Genomic DNA, 18,864 nt, shown 5'->3' on the forward strand with positions numbered 1-18,864 from the left:
TTCCTGTGCAGTGTGAACCCTCTGATAGTGGCCAGAACACGAGGGGCTGTGGCAGGATCGCTCCCTCACGTTCCTCCCTTCTTGACTCAAGGAATGCGTTCCAGCCCCTCCCTTCAGGAATGGTCGCTGCGTCTACCCCTGTAGGCCACTTGTAGTCGCGTGCCTTGTTCCTTTCCGGAATTCATTTAGATCTTTCTGCATGGTAGCATCAAACCCACGTCAACTGCTGATTAAATTTTTGATGTTTCTGTTTCAAAGACTATATACCCGTGAGTCGTGCTGAAGCCAGTGACTTTTCCAGACACTCGGGCGGCGGCTTGGCTCGAGGCCCATTTCAGCCGAGAAATGAAACTCTTCAGGTTTCTGGTGGGACAGCCCATATGCTCAGGGTCTTGGAAGACAGGAGATTGTGGGGAATGCTTAGCGTAGCCCGTGTCCAGCTCTAGTGTGGAAGGCCAGGGTTCATGACCCTGAAGCTTCCCGTTGACTTGCAGAGAAGCCGACCTTTGAGATGCCCCCGTGTGGGTCTCCCTTCATCCTTTATTAGGGAACGAATTGCCGTGAGCTCCTGGGTCTTGTACACAAAGAGTGAGTCCCAGAACACTAGGTGAAAAAGTACTGAAGTGCTGTGTGGGGACTAACAGAACAGAAGGAGAAAAGGAAAGAGGGGGAGGGAGGAAGGAATACAAAGAACGAAAAGATCATGCAGAGAAGGATTGAAGGACGGAAGGAAGGGAGGATGGGAGAGAGGGTGGCTTGAAAAAGGGAGAAGAGAAACTGGTAGAGAGGCATTAGGGGAAAGAAGAATTTTGAAAGTTGTGAGACAAACATCTGAGAGTTAAGATTTGAGCTTGATGAGAAAGGAAAGGAATGGAGTCCTTTACTCAGGAGCAGAAACCGGTTGTAGGGTGTTGGTGATGAGAACCTATGGACCAGATAAACCTGCGAGACAAAGAGAGTGAGGGAGGGATGCTGGGGAGTTTCAGAAGGGCAACGTCAACCACGTCGAGGACTGGGAGAGGGGCCATGTGAGGGTTTGAGTGCAAGAACCACAGAAGGGTCCGGTCCTCGGAGGACACAGAATGTGCAGTGGGTGAGGTGGATGGAGTCGGAAGAGTTGACAGAAATGGGCCCAACGTGTTGCAGGGTTGTTTCCACAGGAGCCCTACAAGAGACAGGACTGATGTAGGAAAGAGGTTAGCATTCAAGGCCGATGGTCAAGAAAGAAGTCTTGAGACGGCTTTGCTGGCAGGAGGTGATTTTTATTAAAGCACAGGGATACGACCCTTGGGTAGAAAGGGCTGCTTGCTGGGGTCGTGACGGGAGGCTGACTCTCTGGGATGGCATTGGGGGAGGTCAGGCAAAAGGGAAGTTTTGCGAGAACGTGGCAGGAGGACAGAGGACACCGAGGATACAGTTGGCTTTGCTCTTGTGAAGGGAAGGTGGTTTTTCCTGCTAGGAAGGCATGAATTGAAAGATGGTGGGGAGCTTCCTGGAGGAATGTTACCTTCCTCCTCTCACAGGTCCTTCTCAAGGGACTGCAGGTTTGAAAAGAAACTCTGTCCCTACGGACATTTCCTTCGGCCTCAGCCTCCCTCAGTGTCGTGGAGGGGAGGGAGATGTCAGGGCTTCAGGAAACGGAGATCCGGGCCTCTGGCAGGTCGCTAGGCTCTCATTAAGCGGGCCTCTTGATTCCTGCCGAATCACGAGGACTTTTACAAACCGAGGGAGACTCCGGTCTTGCCATCTGGGGAGAATCTGTTTTTTCCTTTCCTCAGCTTGAGGGCAGTCAGAGCGCCTGAGGGATGTCCCCCGTATCCCAGGTTGGGGGGGCGGTGTGGCGTGCCAGCTCCTGCTTGGTGCTCAGCTAGCCTTCTCCTCCCTCCTCGTGTGCCCCTGACCAGGGCGGAGCATTGCGTGGTTAAGGTTGTTGAAGGAGGACGGTCTCATCTTCTGTAGCTTCTTCCTGCTGAATAGGGGCGTAGAGCTGTCCCTCCGCGTGGGTCGTTCCTGGTCAGGTGGGGTAGGCCCAGCTGGGGGAGGCCTCTGCTGTCAGAGTTGTAAAAGGAAGAGGCCGCTGAGTGCAGGGGAGAGCCTCTCCTCCCTAAACCTCTTGCTGCTGCCAAACAACACAGGCTGAGCGGGGCCCGTTTTGTGGGGCCGCTGCCAGTGTTGAGCCCAGCATTGGTCACGGTCCTGTGCGTCGAAGCGACAGGGGCGGTTCCGGTGCGGCACCCTCGGGGAATCCAGCAGGGGTAGGGCTGCTGCCCCTCGAGTGGATCCCAGGGTGGTCAAGGGGCCCTGGCAGTGCCGCTTCGTCCTGCATGTGTCATGCTCTGCAGGGTTGCCGGGGACTGCAGGGGACAGCCCCTGCAGCAGACAGGGGAGACGACGGGAAGGCTGCTGTCCCGCCCAGTCCCAGTTGGGCCCAGTCCCAGGTGGGCCCAGTCTCCCCACACAACGGATTGTTGTGGGCCCAGGTGGTTGCCTCGTGCTCCAAGTGTCCGTCATCGGCAGGGCCTGGGCAGCCAGCTCTGGGTGTGGCGGCCGACTCAGAGGGTCCTCTCGTCTCGTCCTCGGGGCTCCAGTGCCGTCCTCTGGTGGGCTGCCCAGAAGTCGTCTCTTTGGCCTACGGAGGTCCGGCGTAAGAGAGCCGTTCCTGCAGGCGTGTTTCCCTGTGTGTTCACGCCGAATCCTCCTCCGGGCCCAAATCGGAGCCGCAAGTGGGGCCCCAGGGCCCTCCTGGCTCCCTTTGTCGGAGCACCCCAGGAGCCTTTGGTGCCTCGGGGTGGTGGGCACACTGTCCTGTGGCGCAGCTGTGGAGACAACGGGTGGAGTGGTGTGAGATAGTGAGTGGCGTGTGGTTTAGGCCATGTCTTACCAGAGGCCTGTGGGGTTTGGGGGAATATGTCTTCTGAGGTGTTGAGGTGGAGGTTTCCCTGCAGGACCCATGCATGACGTGAAGAAAGGGGAATTTCCCGTGGGCCCCCTGGGGCTGAATGAAGGCTTCACAGCCAGGGTCCCTCAGGCCCTTCCCTGAGCGTCCTCCTCCATGACGGCGGGGTCCTCCTCCTGCTGGGCTGTCCCTTCCCCAGCCTCTCTGAGAGCCCTGGACGTGCCCCTTCTCTGTGGGGGGAGCCTTTGCCCACATGAGTGTTGCAGGTGGCGTGGCAGAGACCACGTGCTCCCGACCCCCATGGGAAGTGAATTGGCACAGTCTACGAGCTGTGGGCAGGTGTTGGGTGAGGTGGGAGCAAGCAGGGTGGCCTTTTCCTGGTGAATCTCCCCTGCCGACTGAGGGATCGAGGAGAGTCTCTAGAGTATGAAACTCACAAAGCAAAATGGTGCCATGAGGGGACCCACTACCTCCCACGAGGCATCTTGGAGGCTCGGGGGACTGGAGGTGTTGGTCAGATCGTATGGGAGTGGCCGGCAGACATGACTCAGCTGGAGACCGGGCCCGACTACGTGCCCACAGGGATGCAGCGCTGGGAGGGGTGAGCTGTCCTGCTCCTGTGAGCCCGGGGGCCTGTCTTGTTTGCTCATTTCTCACGTGCCTGAAGTGGGAGATGAGGCCACCTCACCACTGTCTCTTCTCGAGTAGTGTCGTCTGGGAGTCAGCCATCTGCTGACTTTTGCAGGGTGGGAGGGCAAGGCTTGTGTCGTGCAGAGGGAGGGGCTCAATGGGGGGCGTGGAGCCCTTTTCCAGAAGGTCACTGTGCCTAGGCTGCCTGGGGTCCAGTCCCTCCAGGTAGCCAGGGCCCTCCCTCCAAGATCAGCAGCTCCTGGACGACAGCGCCTAACCACCACAGGGAGTTGCCTGGATTAGGTGGAGGTTCCCCGTGGGATGTTCTCAGGTCTTCCTAGTGCCTGCAGGGACTGGGACCTTCCTCTCCTCTCCTCTTTGTGGTCAGAGGCTAGGGCAGCACCCAAGGGTTTTGTGCGGTTTGCCGAGGTGCCCACAACAGGGACTGGGCAACGAGGGAGAACGTGTGTCCATGTTCACCGGCCCCTTTTCCTGCCCGACTCACCCCGTTCCCGAGTCCTCCTCTTCTTCTGCTTCCCTTGTCGTTTGCGCCAAGTCCACCGAAGGGAAGCTTCTTGAGAGCTAAGAGCAAGAGCAGAAGTGGGCATGAGCACAGACTCCCCGGCATCAGAGAACCAAGTGTGGGGATACTCACACCCAGCCTCCCTTCCCGAGGGCCCTCCAGCCGGGTGAGCCGTGCCCTGCTGACTCCCAGCCCTCCTCTCTGCTCTGCTGTCTGGGGCTGCTTCCCAGAGTCAGCAGTGAGGGGTCAGGGTGATGGTAGGAAAGGGGTGAGGAGGGCTGCCCGGGGATTTCATGCAGCAGTTCCGATGTAAAGCTTGAGTGCCTGCCGGAGACGAGGGCCTCCAGGGTGGGCATCGTCAAAGCAGGGAAAGGGGAAGCGCTGGGAGGAGGCGCTTATGGACAGAGGAGAGAGAAAGCCCAAGAGATGGAGGTGGAAGTGCATTACAGGCACAGGGTGGCTCCTTCCGACGGAAGCGTCGTCCGTGGAATCCTTCTCCGGGTCAGAGAGCAGCGAGGATGCTGGGGTTGGCCATGAGAGAGGACAAAAGGGAGTTAGTGCAGCTGGCGACCCACTGCTCTGGGGTTGCTGGGCTCTGCCCTTAGTGGGGTGTGTCCCTAGCTCCGAGTCCTCCTTGGCCTTGGTCGCTTGATTTCCGCAGGGTACAGGGGGGTCTCCGGTTGCCCACCTGCTCTTCCCACCTCCGATTCTCTCCAAGACCCGGAAGCCCGGCTGTGTGATCCTTTCCCCCCTGGAAGCTGTCACTGTCCCTAAGACTGCCTCTGCGGGACTTTGTCTTCCTCTGTCCTTGTACTTGTCCTTCCCTGCTCTCTGTCTTCCTCCTCGTCCTCTTCCACCTCCTCCCCTAGAGATGCTCCATGTCCTTCCCCCTGCCAAGCTCCACCAGTCCTATTGTTGTCCAGGAGGGGGCAACCATGAAAGAGAGGAGATATGCTGGGTCCCCTGGAATCAATCCCCCGATCTGTCTGTGCTGGGAGCAGCTGTCATGGGCCTGGGATTGCTGGGGAAATGCAGGGAGAGATGGCCCACCTCCTCCCCACAGCCCATGTCTGCCCAGGGACTGGGATGACCTTCCCAGGGACGTGTTTCAGGGAACGCAACGCCCTCTGTTTCCCTAAGTGTTAGAGAGGTTGAATGGAGACGGGAGCATGGGAAATTGTGCAGGCGCCCTCAGCTGTTCAGGGCAGCCCTGGAAAGCATCCATCGGTGTGGTTACTGAAACACAGGATTCCTGCCAGTGCTCCTGCTGAGGCTTGCCGGGAATGGACGGGGTCGGGGTGTGTGTAGGGCCCTGGGCAGGCCTGAGGAACGTTTGCCGTGTGGGCATGCCTAGGGAGTGGGGAGCATGGCCAGGGCTGTGAGCGGCGAGGTGGGTTTGTGAGAGGAACCGTGACTCCCTGGCCCTGCTCCCAAGAGGCTCTGTGCTATGCCTCGATGCCAGCTGGTGAGAGGTAGAGTGGACCCGGGGCAGCAAGTGTGTGAAGCAGGTCCAGCAGCCCCTTCACACAGGCCCAGGGGACCGTGGCCCGCGACAGGGGTTCTCCAGGGGAGCTGCATGGGGGCGTCCTGCCCTTGGGAACACGTCCACAGGTCAGACTCGGCTGGGGTGTGAAGGCTGGCAGAAGGTACGATTTACAGGAACCTGTGTAGTGAACCCAGGGGAAGGACGCTTTCCCTTCTGCAGCTCTGGGCATCTCCTTGAAGTATAGCAGCTTGGAGAGAACCGGGACGGTTTGGTAGTGGAGGTTAGGAGGGAGAGAATTTAGACCTGTCTTCTACCTCCTGGCTCAGACCAGAGCGTAGTGTCGCGGTTCTCTTGCCCAGTAGAGTGCGGTTGGGGCCGCCAAGTCCTGAGCATGACCAGGTCTGGGCCCGTGCCAAGAAAGATTCAGAATCTCTTGTGCACCATTCCCGAAAGGCCATGAGCAAAGAGGCCAAGCTTTGACATGTGGCAGCGGCCAAGGGAGGCACGAGCAGCTTTGATGGGAAAGATCCTTCAAGGAGCCGCGCAAGGAGTCGAGTGGTGATGACAAACCCAGCCTACCCTAAAGGCCCGTGGACACCTCGTCTGTTCTTTTCATCCCGAAACCGTGACATGAGCAAATCATGCCTGTGCCAGAGCATCCCTGTCCTTGGTGGTTTTTGACCCACCTTCTTCATTCTCCGGAGCGGCAGGGGCAACCCCATGTTCCCGGGAGCCATGTCCCCATGTTCCCCTCTTCGGTGCCATTCCCTACCTGAAGAGACTTCGTCCTCACTGAAGGAGTAGTCCTCGATGCTCTCTACCAGGAGATCTGTAAGAACTGAAAGAGGAGCAATGCCATTAGGAGAGAAACCGCCTCACCCCTTCCTCCCAAGTGCGTTGAGATGTCTCTGGGCCGTGCAGCATCTGCCTGACTCTTCTGCTGTGCTTTCAGAGGTTCACGGGGCTGGCGGAGCCGGAGCCCTTGGAGGAGACGGGGATTGGAGTCTCATGCCTTCTAATGAGGCCAGGATGCTGCAGCAGCCACCTCAGTGTCCGTTCTGCATGCCCATGACCGCTGTCCCCTCCCAGCGCAACCATCGGAAACTCCAGTTGTTATGGGACTCTTGACGTGTGGCTAGTGGGAGTGAGCAACTGGATGTTTTCGTTCCCTTGATTTCTGTGTACTGCACTGAGATAAGAAATGACTGTGTACGATGGATACTAGACAGACTCATTCCTGGATCACTCAGCACTAGACACCAACCAGGAGCGAGAGACCAGGCCTGCTCTCCTGCATATTTTTCAGGCATCTGTGGCTGGCGTGACAGGGACGTTGATCAAGGGAAGACGTTCCCGGGCTCACACACACCCACCAGGTGCTGCCGGAGGTCTTTGGCCCCGAAGAGATGAAGGTGAAGCCCCAGTTCCTAGAATAAGTGGGGAACGGATTCCATGCAGCACGGATCTAAAGCATACAATGTGCTGCTCTTGGGACAGAGAAGCTGCTAGAATAGATAAGGGAACCATAAAGGAACACAAGGAGCCACGACGTTTCTGAATATGAAGAAGTCAGTGGTGGGTCTCTAGAAGCTGACCTTCCAATACCTTGGATGACTCCCCTGAGCCAACAGGAGGGTGCTGGCATACAAAGAGTCAGGGGCACCTGGGAGCCGAAGATAAATGGCCCCGGAAATGCGCTCATGTTGGCATCACGATGCTTCCCAAGAGGACCGCCCAGAAAAAGCATCCTCTTCTGAAACAGCGAACAGAGTGAAAAGGCAGCCCACAGATTGGAGACCCCCTTGGCAATCCTTATTTCAGAAAAGGTGTGTTCACTGACGTAAAGGAAGAACAACAAAGAAAACCAACCAAACAAAAGAAGACTGTGATTTCACCAAATGAAAGAATCGAGAAAAAGACTGGAATAGTCTGTGCTGCAAAGGGAACAAATAACTCGGTCAGTCAGACGTCGTACGAAAAGATGCTCAGCATAAGGCATCGTGAGGGCAATGCGAATACAAAGGACGCCGAGCTGTGGCATTGTAGTTAGGGTAGCGAGGACCCAAACCAGGAATTCAAACCCAGTACCCATGTTGGAAGGAGGCAGAAAATTGGAGACTTTGTATGCAATATGTGGAATGCAGACTGGAATGCAACTACCCTGGAAAAGCCCGTTGAGTGTCCTCGGAGAGCAGCGAAAGGTACTCCCGTGGATCCCGCGCGTGCGAGAGAGAAAAAGAGATGTTGGAAAATCAGATTCTGTTTCCAATACATGTTCTCATGAGAGAAAGTCTTGTTGGTTGCCAAAGAACTCTGAAACCCTGATTTGGCTCTGTTTCCATTCCCAGGCACTGAACCCCCTTGAGTTATCTATTGGCCCAAACCTCCCGAATCTAACAAGGCCCTCTTGCATGGACAGATGGCCAGCAAAATGGGTGGTGATTGTCCTGTCACCCCTGTTGAGGTTTGAGGTTCTTTTTGGCCACCTTGCGATGCCCAGAGCACCCTTCGTTCCTGCATGGAGGGGGCCCAGGTGCCGCCAGTGATCCTCAGTCCCTGAAGACGACCTCATTCCCCCTTGGATAGGACACCTTTTGGGCCCACCTGCAAGTGCCCCAGCAAGGACCAGTGGTGGGTGTGGGGTTTCCCTGGGAGAAGGCCAGTTGCATTCTTAGACACAGTATCTGCAGGGAAATGGTAATTCTCCATGGAGAAACACGGAGTGAATTGGCCCCATCTGTTCCCTGGCCATTGCCCCTTTGTGCGCGTCATCCCCGAACGGGCTTTTGCATGCGGCTGCCCCGGATGCCGCCTGCAGAAGGGAGGAAGTGTGTCCCAGCACTCAGTGCTTGCGATGAGGTTGGGAAGACGCATCGTGGGGCCTCTGATGCAGAGACGAACGTGTGTGTGTGTGAGTGCAGTGTCAAGAGGGAGGTGCTGTGACCATTCTTGCCCGAGACCTACCTTGGCGGGAGAACCCCATGGACGCTGACTCAGTAACAGGGACACACTTGTGTCTTTGGGGCACAGTCTAGCCCTTCCTAGTTTGCGACGGGATTTGTTTTCTGAGGGAATTGATGTGATTTTGCAAGGAAAGAACACCTCTTTCAACTGTAGGTGTTGAAGAGTTTTTCCATGTCACGTTCCTGACGTGACAGTGATGGGAAACGTCCCCGAGAACGTGGACACCATTAATCGCCATTTTGAGGGGACCAGACCTGTTCGAGAGCGCAGCATTCACCCACCTGACACACACACACCAACCCTGAGAATCACAGCACATGGATTCCCATGGAAACAGACCACGTGCCCAGCACCCGATCCTACAGCACCTAAGAGCAGCACGGTAGCTTCCGGGGCCAGGGTCACGAGGCCTGGGTTCTCGGTCCGGAACATGACCCTTAGTCTCGTTGCAACAGGATCTGGATTGTGGGTGGCTCTCAAGATGAAGCCTGCAAGGAAGCCCCACCTTGCCCCTTGTCCAGGTTGCTCAAAAGCAATGAGTGACTCTAGAGGACAGCATACTTACCACTAAGCTCCTTTTCCAGCCGGGCCACCTGCGATTATAGAAAAGAAAACATGATGAACATCAAGTCCTGCCTTGTCCTGTGTGCACAGCTCTTTTGGTCTCTTGGTGATGGGCAGGGTCATGGGCAGTGATATGGAATCCACCTAGAGGTCGCATGCCCTGGGTCCATTAGGTGGCACGGCGGTGTCAGTATCACCCGTGAAAAAGCTCACGACCCTATGGACAGTAACCGAACCTGCTGTTTCCTGCAGGGTCTTTGGAATGGGGCGTCCCTGGCTAAGAGTCGCTCTCTCAGGAATCTCTCCACCAAGGACATTGTACATGCCGAGATGTTTGGATCTGATTGCGAGTATCAGGGAAATAAGGGATGCTGTACCTCACCTGAAGGAAGGCTGACTTACCACCTTGGTGAACAATGGGCCCTCTCCCTCTGTGCTGTCCACGTCAAGGTCATCGTACAGGCTAGCCAGGGGATCTGGGTGGATACACACAGAGAATGTCGGGACCCCTATGGGACTCTTTGGGAATCGCTCGGGGAGCTTTGCTTGGCGTGCACGTGTGGACATGTGTGTGGAGGTGGGGAGCTCATCAGTATGGACTGAGCTGCAGTGGGCCCTTCCTGGATGGAGGACGAAAGGTCCTGGAGAGGAGCAGGGATGTGAATAGAAACTCTGCCTCCTGTTGGAGCTACAGGGCCTGGAGTAGCTGTGAAATAGTCCATCTCCAAGGCACACCTACTGCCTGCCCCCAAACCTGCACCACCTAAGAGCAGCGCAGTAGTTTCCGGGGACAGGGCCATGAAGCCACGGGTCTTTCCCCAGGAAATCCCTTTCTGTTACCCTGACCCTTCTTCTCATTCCGCCAGACCTGGAATCAGGGTGGTTCTCATCGTGGCTGCGACGAAGCCCCGACCTTGGCCCTTTTCCAGGTTGTTGCAAACAAGTGAGTGACTCTAGAGTACAGAATACTTACCGCCATCCCCTTCCAGCAGGGACACCTGTGATTTCAGAATAGAAAACAGTATGAACATCAAATCAGGCTTTGTCCTGTTTGCATGGCTCTTTTGTTCCCTGGGGCACCAGAGGAAGCCAGATGGGGAAGGGTGCTAGAGGCCCGTGAGCCCCAAGAGCAAAATGAGTTCTCCACAGATGTGCCCAGTCTTCCTAGAGGTCCCACGTGCCGGGTCCCACTGGACAAAATAGGTGCCAAGGAGGAATAGCTGCTACCCGTACTAAAGCTCCCTCTCCTCCAGATGGTAGGTGATCATGCTGTGGTTGTCCCAGCCCCCCTGCAATGCCTTCGGGGTTAGGTAGCATTTGGTAACAGATTCTCTCTCAAACTTCTCCCTACCCTTTCAATTGTGCACGCTGAGATTGTTTTTTATGTGACCTTGATTTAAAAAGCCAGAAGAATTTTGTGTCTCCCCCAAAGAAAGGCCAGCGTACCACTCTGGTGTAAAACGGGGCGTCTTCCTCTGTCGTTCCTGTTGAACGTTCACCCGCCTGTCCATCCAGCCAAGCTAGGGAGAGATCCACAGAATGGTCAGTCCAATGGTGGGGCTCGGTAGGAAGAGCTCAGGGAGTTTCGCTTGGGGTGGGCGTGCCCGGGAGTGTATGGCGACGTTGGGTTGCGTGGGTATGGACTGAGTAAGCTGCTGCTGCATCGAGAGAGGTCAGGGCAAGGAGCAGGAACGGAGGGAGAAATACTGACTCTGAACTCGAGCTACAGGGAATGGAATCAGGGTGACCTCTTCAAGCCGAAAGTGGGTAAACACTAAGACACACGGTCCGTTGTACTGACGGGCAAGCTCTTCCAACCAGCGACTGTGTCGTGGTCATTGTCAAGACCGATTCGTGGCCGCTCCCACCTATCTCTCACCTCTACTAGGAGATTGTATTTCTGCAGAGGAATGCTGTGTGGCAGGGTTGCATTCAATGCAAGCACAAGTACCCTAGAGGTTTCTATTTGTCCCTGAGTCATGCAGGGTCAGGAAAACCAAAGACCCAGGATTTCTACGTACTGACATCTGACCATTCCAACAGAGTCCCCATCCACAAAGTGCTGATTCTTCCCAGTCTTCCTTGCCTGTGACATGTGGGTGTGTCCTTGGAGTCCGCGGGACCCAGTTTCCCGGGACCCACCTCCCCCAGTCAGGACCAGGCAAGTTCACGAGAGAGCGGAGGCCAGGCGAGAGAAGGGCACTCTCTAACCTGGCCATGTAGCAGATTGTCAGGAAGTCGGATCGGGCCCCGAGCTAATGATGAAGCTTTCCTGGCTATTGCCATTTGCCAGTGAGCCTTCCCTCTGTGCGTTCAAGATGGGAGCGTTTTTGTAAGGCTGGTGGTGATGTCTGGGTCGACTAAAGTAGCTTCTGATTCCTTTGTGTTTTGACCCTGTCTTAGGAACGTCCCGAGCTAGGACAGATGTGGGCCCCTTCCTTTCTCCCCATCCCTGTCTGAGGAAAGGGAATCCTGAGCAACCCTCCAGGTGGAGCTGGGGTCAGGGAGGAATGTGGTGTCCTAGGGGGGGTGTGTGCAGCGGGGATGAAGGAGGTTTGGCTTTGAAACTTTGACCCGTGCCGTCAAGTCCATTCAGTGGGAGATGTCTTCTGGTGAAACTCGACGGAGTCCGCACACCCACATGCCCGGTCCCGTCGCATCGACCCACGCGAAAACAAGCCCCAACCCTCAGACGCACCAAGCACACCGCCCGCATGACCTACTGGTTTCCAGGGACTGTAGCACAGGGTCCTGGTTTTCTGCAGGACACTCCGTTTGTTCAGTCCGCCCCAGCTTCCGTTCCCGGGAGGAACTCAGAAGGGGGGAAGCTCTCCAGACCAAAGGAGGAGAGAAAGCCCTACCTTGATCTTCAGCTACATCTGTCTCCCTAAAGGGAGTGATGGGGGAATAGGCATATGGGCCATATCCGGTGACCGCCTCCTGCAGCTGGAGAAAGGGAAACCCAGTGAGGATCCCCGCACCCTGTGCACACCGTGTGCACACATCTCTGTGCCCTTGGTGTGTGTCGTAAGCAAGCTAGATGGGATGCGGTCATTGAGTCTATGATCCAGAGGAGGAGGAAATGACCTCCCGAAAAGGCTCCGGCTTGTTATGTCAAAACTCCCCCGTCCATTTTCTTCAGCAACTCATTCCAAAGCCATTTCCCATAGACAGAATGACCTGGTGGAAAATGCTCACGACCATCCATTGCCTAAGCAATGATGGTGATGTTTTCTCAGTGCCCGTCTCAATCCGCTGTCCATTAATGGTATAACCACATGGCAGGCTCTCAGCACCAAGGACATTGTCTCTCCCCTCTGGCATGTCCATGCTCAGATGTTCATGGAAAGAGAAATCAAACACTGGCTGTCCCTCAGAAGCACAAAATGACTTTAGCGAGGTGACCCAACGGTTCATACATTGAAGCTTCTGCCTTCAGCTCAGGACTTGATCCTAGGGTCCTGGGATGGAGGCCCACATTGGGCACCCTGCTTGAAAAGGGGAGCCTGCTTCTTCCTCTCCCTCTGCTACTCCCCCTGCTTGCGCTCTCGTGCGCACTCGGTCTGTTTGTCTGTCTGTCTCTCTCTCTCTCCTTCTCTTTCTGTCTTAAATAAATAAAAAGTTGAGGAACAATGAGTTTACCTGAGGGAGAGTCGGAGTTTCCTCCTCAGCCCTCAAAGTGGGTAGTAGCTCTTCCATCAGGTCATCGTGGAGAGCTAGGAGGATACAGAGGCACCGTGAGGACACTGGTGAGGCTGCTCAGGAAGTAGGCGGGGATTTTGGATGGATGAGGACAGGAGGGGAGTGTGCGCGTGGGGGAGCGTAGGAGGTACGGGCGGCACTGCTGCCGGGCCTTGTCCTTGGTGCAGAGGGGAAGGGATGGGAGAGGAGCAGGGAGGAAATGCGAAGAGGGTTCTTGTCTTTCTAGCTAAAGTGAGCCCGATCAAAGCCAAATAGCCAGTCCAGTACATGGGAAGCCTAAGCTGGCTTCTGTGTGAGGACCGAGTCCCATAACCTCTCCTGACTGACGTGCCACTAAGGCGTCCCACGCTGCTGCTTTGGACATCAGCTCTGGGCCCAAGATCCCCACCTGCTGCGACTATATGCATCACGTCTCTGTAAGATTTTGCACGGCCTAAAAAGCAGCCTCACTTGCCAGGCTGCATTCAACCCTCAGGAAAGGAGCCTAGTAGTTTGCTTCACTCATCCTTTCTTTGTCTTCAGAAAATGCCATGTGCAACACTGGAGAGCACGGACATCTTAGCTTCTGTAAACAGCCATCACCGTCGATGAGTGTGATAGAATCCTTCCACTGTTCTTGAGCTGTCCCGTGTGTGTGTGTGTGTGTGTGTGTGTGTGTGTGTGTGTGTGCGTGTTTCCCGTAAAGACAGTGGCTGTCCGAACCCTCCCAGGTGTTCTGACCAGTGGAAAGTTGCTTACACAGTGGAGTCTTGTTGGAGTGTGTGTTGATAGGCTGTCGGCCTGCTTTGCAGGAGATTTGCTCCGGGGATGTTGCGTGTAAAGCTTCCACCCAAGCTTGACCTTGCTTTCCTATTGGCTAGTGGTATTTGAGTGTGTGCTTAGAGAATCTGAACCTTCCTGAGGCTTAGGGAAATCTTATCAAGTACAGTCAGTTCCCTCCGTGATGCTTTTCTGCCATTGGTCGGTCGTGTGTACACACTGAGACCGGCTATGACTGATGTTGCCCTGTTCTGTCCTCCACGGGTCCACACGCTTTCCAGCCATGTGGGCTTGAGCACGAGGATGTGGCTTTTCTCTGTGCACTTGACTCCAGGGACCAGGCTGTAATCTTGAACGTGGGCTTCTAAGCTTGCCCTGGCTTCTGTGTCCATGGAAGCCACTGTGTCATGTTGGGTCCTGTGGGGGACCATCATAGAATCTAGGTATTTGGCTGTGTGCACAGATGCTTATGGCCCTTTGCTAGCTAGCACCCATGGTACATCATGACCCCCCCTGGCTGAGGGACTAACACAGGTGGGTAGGCCAGAGCAACTTTCAGATTGGAACCTGAGCTCCAATCTTGGCTTTCCAAGTAGGAGGTCAAGGGTTTGGTCCCTTCATCTCTGCACCATGCCCGTCTCAGGAAATCAAAGGGAAATGTCCTCCAGGTACAGCTGTGGTGGGTAGGGGAAGGAGTATGTCAAGTGTGCCAGGGTGATGAGAGTGTTTTGGAAGGGGGGCACTGTGACTGTGGTGGAAGTGTGAGAAAGATCTCCTGGGAAAGGCACACAATCACGTTCCCAAGCATAACGCATGGGGACACATACACACACCTGCACACCCCCACGCACACCCCCACGCACACAGGGCCTTCATCCCACGTGCACACAGATCAGCCCTTCCCTATGTACGAGTTCTTCCAGGCCCTGTTCGACGTGGTGACCGTGCCTCACCGGACAGTCTCGGTCAGTATCCCCCACCCCCCGTTCCTTGTTGGAACCCAGAATCAGGGGGCAGGCTTCTTTGTACTCTAGATTTCCTCCCCAGAGCCCGATGCTCTTAAATACGTACAGCTGTCCTTGCTCCCAGCGTCTACCTGCGATTGGGGAAAAGGAAACACAGTGAGGATCCCAGCATCCTGTCCTCTGTTGGGCCAGCTCTTTGGTTTGGGGAGGACTTCAGGCAGTTAATTGGATGAGGTCCCGTGGTTGAGTCCATGTCCCCCCACCCGAGTTCAGGAGGACCGTTTGAATGATGCTGGAGCATCATTCAATCTCCGAAGTCCATTCTGATCAACAGACAGAACGTTCTCTTTCAAGCAGAAACCTTGTGTTTGATCCCATGGAGTTTGTAACTGAGGCTGTCCTGTGTCATCACCCTTTTTGGGTCCACTGTGCGTAAGAGGTCAGACCCAGCATTCTTCTATGAGGGGAGGCTGCTGCCCCCTTCCCCTGGGAGGTAAAGTGCCCGATGTTCATCAAACTCCACTGATGGAAGAAATCAAGGAAGCACCATTTATGTCTCTGAGAAAGAGAGGTGAGCTTACCTCAGGGAGAGTTGGGGGACCTTCCTTTTTCCAGCCCCTAGGAAGGTGCTTGGACTGTCCCTCCACCCGGTCTAGGAAAACAGAGAGGAGCTGTCAGGACATTGGCTGCACTACTCAGGAATGACTCGGGGAGTTAAGTCTGCTGGATGTGGATGCGGGGCCAGAGGGAATGGACGTGAAGGGTGACCACGCAAGGCCTGTGTTGGACACAGTGGTGGAGACAGTACACAGTGCTGTACACAAAACACAGAGGAGGGGAGCAGGATGGAAAAGGGAAATGGGGCCTTGGCTTTCTAACGGAGGGGATGTCATCAGTGGGAACTCTCAGCGTCTGTCTGGGAAACACTCAAGGCACCCTGGGTTTCAGGGCGCAGTCCCCTGAGCCTTCCTGCCCACTGTGAAGCCAAGCCAGCTTGCCACTTCTTCAGCTGGTCATGGGGCCTGTTCAGCTGTCTCCCCTGCACCTCTGCTGTGGGACCCTATCGCTCCTCTGTCGTGCCTTGGAGTAGTGGGTTTTTCGGTGATGGAATCTAAGTACTGGGGACGGTTGTATTTGTTAGTACGCGTCCGTTCGGTGACAGTGCTGACATCCGTGATGCTTTGTAGACCGCACTGCCATCTATGGGGAGAACGTTGCCATCCTATCCCCTGGCCCCTCTGTACCCGTGACGACATGACCGGCCCTCCCCGTTTCCTCCCTGCACCGTCCCTTCCACTTTCTGGGTCTACGAATGTCCCTACTGGAGTGTCCTCAAAGCCTGGGATCGTGTAATGTACCTCTTTCCTTGTGTGCTTGCTTTCAAAATGCGTGTTAGGTTTCCAGGGCCCATCTGTTTCGTAAAATATTGGAAACCTTTGTTTCTTCTTGCGCCTGAATTGCACTCCATGATGCGTATGGATGCCATTGAATGTGTTCTTTCCTCCCGTGATGGATTTGGGGGCAGTGCCTGTCTGGGGCTATTGGGAACCCCGCTGTGTGAGACATTAGTGCGCAGATTTCTGTGTTTCCAAAATGAGAAGACGTCACCGAAGGCATTGGCCCCATTTGTAGAACGGTAACCACGTGGAATGTACTGGGTACTTCAGTTCCCCAAATGTGGCGAGGTCGTTTTGTTCCTTTGAAGATACGTAGCACACCCATGTAAGATGTGGCTAATGGGCGGAAGTGAAGGGGGGGGGGCATCGTGAAACCTCCTGTCGTATTCTGGCCCATTTTTCTGTTCAGCGGAAAACATAGTCTCTTCCTTCCTACACATCTAAGAACCATGTTTCCTGGGGAGACCTGTAGGGACCTGTGTGTTCCAGAACGACCTAAGATCTATCCCTTCAGCTAGTAGACACTTTTTTCCTGTGCCCCTTGGGTCCAGTTTGAATGAGGATCTCATCATGACCCGTGGACGTAAAAGGGGACGGACGGACGGCATAGAGGGAAATGGCTACCAGTGAAATCAGAGGACAATGTGTCTCAGCAGTTTTAAAGGCTTCGGTTATGTATGTGCTAGTGAACGACAGAATGTGTCTCCAATCTACGTAATGAGTCAATCCCCAACGTACCTTCCTTGGTGTCCTTGATGATGTACACCTCATCATGGAAGGAGAACCGCACTCTCTTCTTGGGTCCTCGTGGAGGGAGGGGCGTGGGTGGGGGCGTCTCCACATCGTCGAGGAAACACTCCCCACAGAACTCTGGGAGACGCACAGAAATAGAGAACAGTGTCGGCACCTTGTCGTCAGGAGCCCATAGGGGGATTGGACATCCTTTCCTTCTGGTCCATCCGTCTCCTGCCCCTACTCGCCAGGTGCCCAGCAGGCATTCCTCCCTCCAGGTGGGACTTAGGAAGAGGTCACCATGTGCTGTGCTCTGAATTCAGCCCCCTCCCACACCCACAGGTTCTGTGGGCAACGGCTTGTATGGAGCAGAGACAGGACAGAAACGCAACAGAGTGCCGTGAGCACGCGTGATGTCCTCAGTCACAGCCATTGAGCAGCCACACCTACCCGAGAGTGTTCCCCAGAACCCTCTGTGCCCGCTTCCTTGCCCTCCGGCCTAGACGTTAGTGTGCCGCCACGGTGTCCCAAGTGATTGAGTCTAAGGAGCACCTGGGACCTAGGGGAGGACTGGATGCTGCCCAGCCGCTCCGCAGGTGTTGAGGAAGGGACCGCCTAGGGACTCAGCTAGATGGCTGGCTGTGGTTGAAGCCACAGTGGAGGACAGTGGAGGGCCCCGATGAAGGATTGATCTGGGACAGGGATGTTGTTGTTTCCCTGTGGCCAGAGATCCCCCCCGCCCCTGACACCAACCCACGGCCCCTGAGGAAAGGTCCTGAAGCCCTGAACCAAGAGCTGCCCTCACAATCTGAAATTCCTCTGTGCCAGTGTTTCTGTAGGGGAGAGCGAGGGCCACGAGACCAGCCTCAGTCCTCACTCACATCTGTGTTTGGGGCCCTGACATCAACTATGTGGCGGTTTCTGCCCAGTGGGGCCCTAGTGAAGGACCAGGAACGGGTAGCATGGGCCACGTTCCCTCACCTCTCTGCAAGGTCAGCCCAGTCGCCAAGGCTGTCCTGAAGGCCAGTTGCAGCCCACGGCTCCTGGGGTTCTGCTTGGCTCCCAAGGTGATTCAGACTCCCAACGGTCACATAGGACCCCGTCGAGAACTCGCTTGCCTTCCGCTCCCACAGGTTACACTTTGACCCCACCAAGAACACGCTTGCCTTGAGCTCGCCAGTCCCGAGGAGCAGTCGATGGTACGAACGATCATGGAGGTGGCCATGTGGGCTGGCCATGTGGGGTGGTTGGTTTCAGGAAGGAGACGGATGATGCTGAGGGGCCCGCTCTTGCCATGCGGACTGCTCTGAGGAGCCTGGATGGAAGTGAGGCTACCCTGGCTGGCGTGAGTCCCTCCCTACTCTCTCATTTTTGCCAGCATCCCCTGTCTACTCTCAGGTCTCTTGATCCCCTCTGGAGACTGTAGGTTAAGCGGACAGTCTCCTGTCTCCCTCCCTAGGCCGGGCCTGGAGAACCCAGCCCAGCAGTACCTTTGAGACCAGCAGACAGTCCACTGTGCAACTGCCGTGTGTTCTGTCCACCCACCCGGTGGCACAGCCCGTTCCCGTGCACTCCCCGGCATCAAGCAGACGGCCCGTGAAACCCTGCACATCAACCCATGAGACCACCCCGCTATCTTCCAGTGTCTCTCCTTCTAAAAACAGCTGCATTTCGACCGCTGACCCTTCCTCTCCGATTTTGTCGTGTCCATCGGGAAGAGGTGACCGGCAATTCCTCCCCCTCAAATGTGGTGCCTGGGTCGCACCAAGGTTCTCCTGATCCGGGGACAGCAGTGTGGCGTGTGACCTGTGTGTTGTCCCTTTAGGACTGTGTCCGAAATGGGTATTCAGAAAGAGTATGGTTTTCTGAACGTAGAAGTACTTTAAGGATGGCAGCTTCCCCACGAAATCCTAGCGAAATCACCCAGACAAACGAACAAGCACAGGCATCGAACCGGGTGGAGGAATCAGAGGGTTGAGCGGAAAAGCCAAAGGGAAGAAGCCTGTCTCTGTGAAAGGGAGGCAACCAGCTCGAGAGAAGAGAATTGAGAAAATCGATAGGCACATACCCGTACAACAGCAGTTAAGATTCCCCATCGTGGGGACTTCTACAGCCGCTCACCAAACCGCCACAACCTCGGCTCACAGAGTGACAGTTGAAACGGAAGGATGGACGCGTGTCATCAGGTCACCGTGGCGATGGCTCATGACAGAACTCTGAGGGTGAAGGCATCCCTGCACACTTCT

At 55.5% G+C, this 18,864-nt stretch overlaps 2 protein-coding genes across 7 annotated transcripts in view; one reads left to right on the top strand and one right to left on the bottom strand.

The window, feature by feature from the left end:
- LOC309859719 (uncharacterized protein) overlaps positions 1 to 18,864 on the top strand; it is a 284,862-nt gene that overhangs the window by 77,788 nt on the left and 188,210 nt on the right. The window lies entirely within an intron of this gene.
- LOC309859935 (uncharacterized protein) lies at positions 1,242 to 18,750 on the bottom strand. 4 transcript variants are annotated; one of them, XR_014309043.1, is made up of 9 exons: positions 18,687 to 18,750; positions 16,625 to 16,756; positions 15,071 to 15,141; positions 14,596 to 14,620; positions 12,706 to 12,779; positions 10,510 to 12,009; positions 10,037 to 10,061; positions 9,466 to 9,539; positions 9,162 to 9,207 (listed from the first exon to the last, which is right to left on the bottom strand). XR_014309043.1 is itself a non-coding variant. In XM_082721228.1 (6 exons), exons 1-6 carry the CDS (start codon positions 9,628 to 9,630, stop codon positions 2,684 to 2,686), a joined length of 543 nt encoding a protein of 180 aa, XP_082577354.1. In that variant the 5' UTR covers positions 9,631 to 9,903; the 3' UTR covers positions 1,242 to 2,683. The 4 variants fall into 4 exon arrangements, 1 of the variants encoding a protein (XP_082577354.1); XR_014309045.1 differs by lacking the exon at positions 9,162 to 9,207 and having other exon boundaries at positions 9,464 to 9,539; positions 16,625 to 16,754; positions 18,687 to 18,744; XR_014309044.1 differs by lacking the exons at positions 14,596 to 14,620; positions 15,071 to 15,141 and having other exon boundaries at positions 9,163 to 9,207; positions 18,687 to 18,744.

Source organism: Mustela nivalis (genome assembly GCF_964662115.1).
Source record: "Mustela nivalis genome assembly, chromosome: 2".
NCBI classification, from domain to species: Eukaryota; Metazoa; Chordata; class Mammalia; order Carnivora; family Mustelidae; genus Mustela; species Mustela nivalis.

Bases quoted from the DNA above. Each gene is read 5' to 3' on its own strand.
- LOC309859935 (XM_082721228.1), bottom strand. From the start codon at position 9,630: ATGTCCACACGTGCACGCCAAGCAAAGCTCCCCGAGCGATTCCCAAAG. The intron at 9,093-9,465 runs GTAAGTCAGCCT...CTATAATCGCAG, and splicing joins GCCCATTGTTCACCAAGGTG to GTGGCCCGGCTGGAAAAGGA. The intron at 4,571-6,307 runs GTAGGGAATGGC...GGCCAACCCCAG, and splicing joins TGAGGACGAAGTCTCTTCAG to CATCCTCGCTGCTCTCTGAC.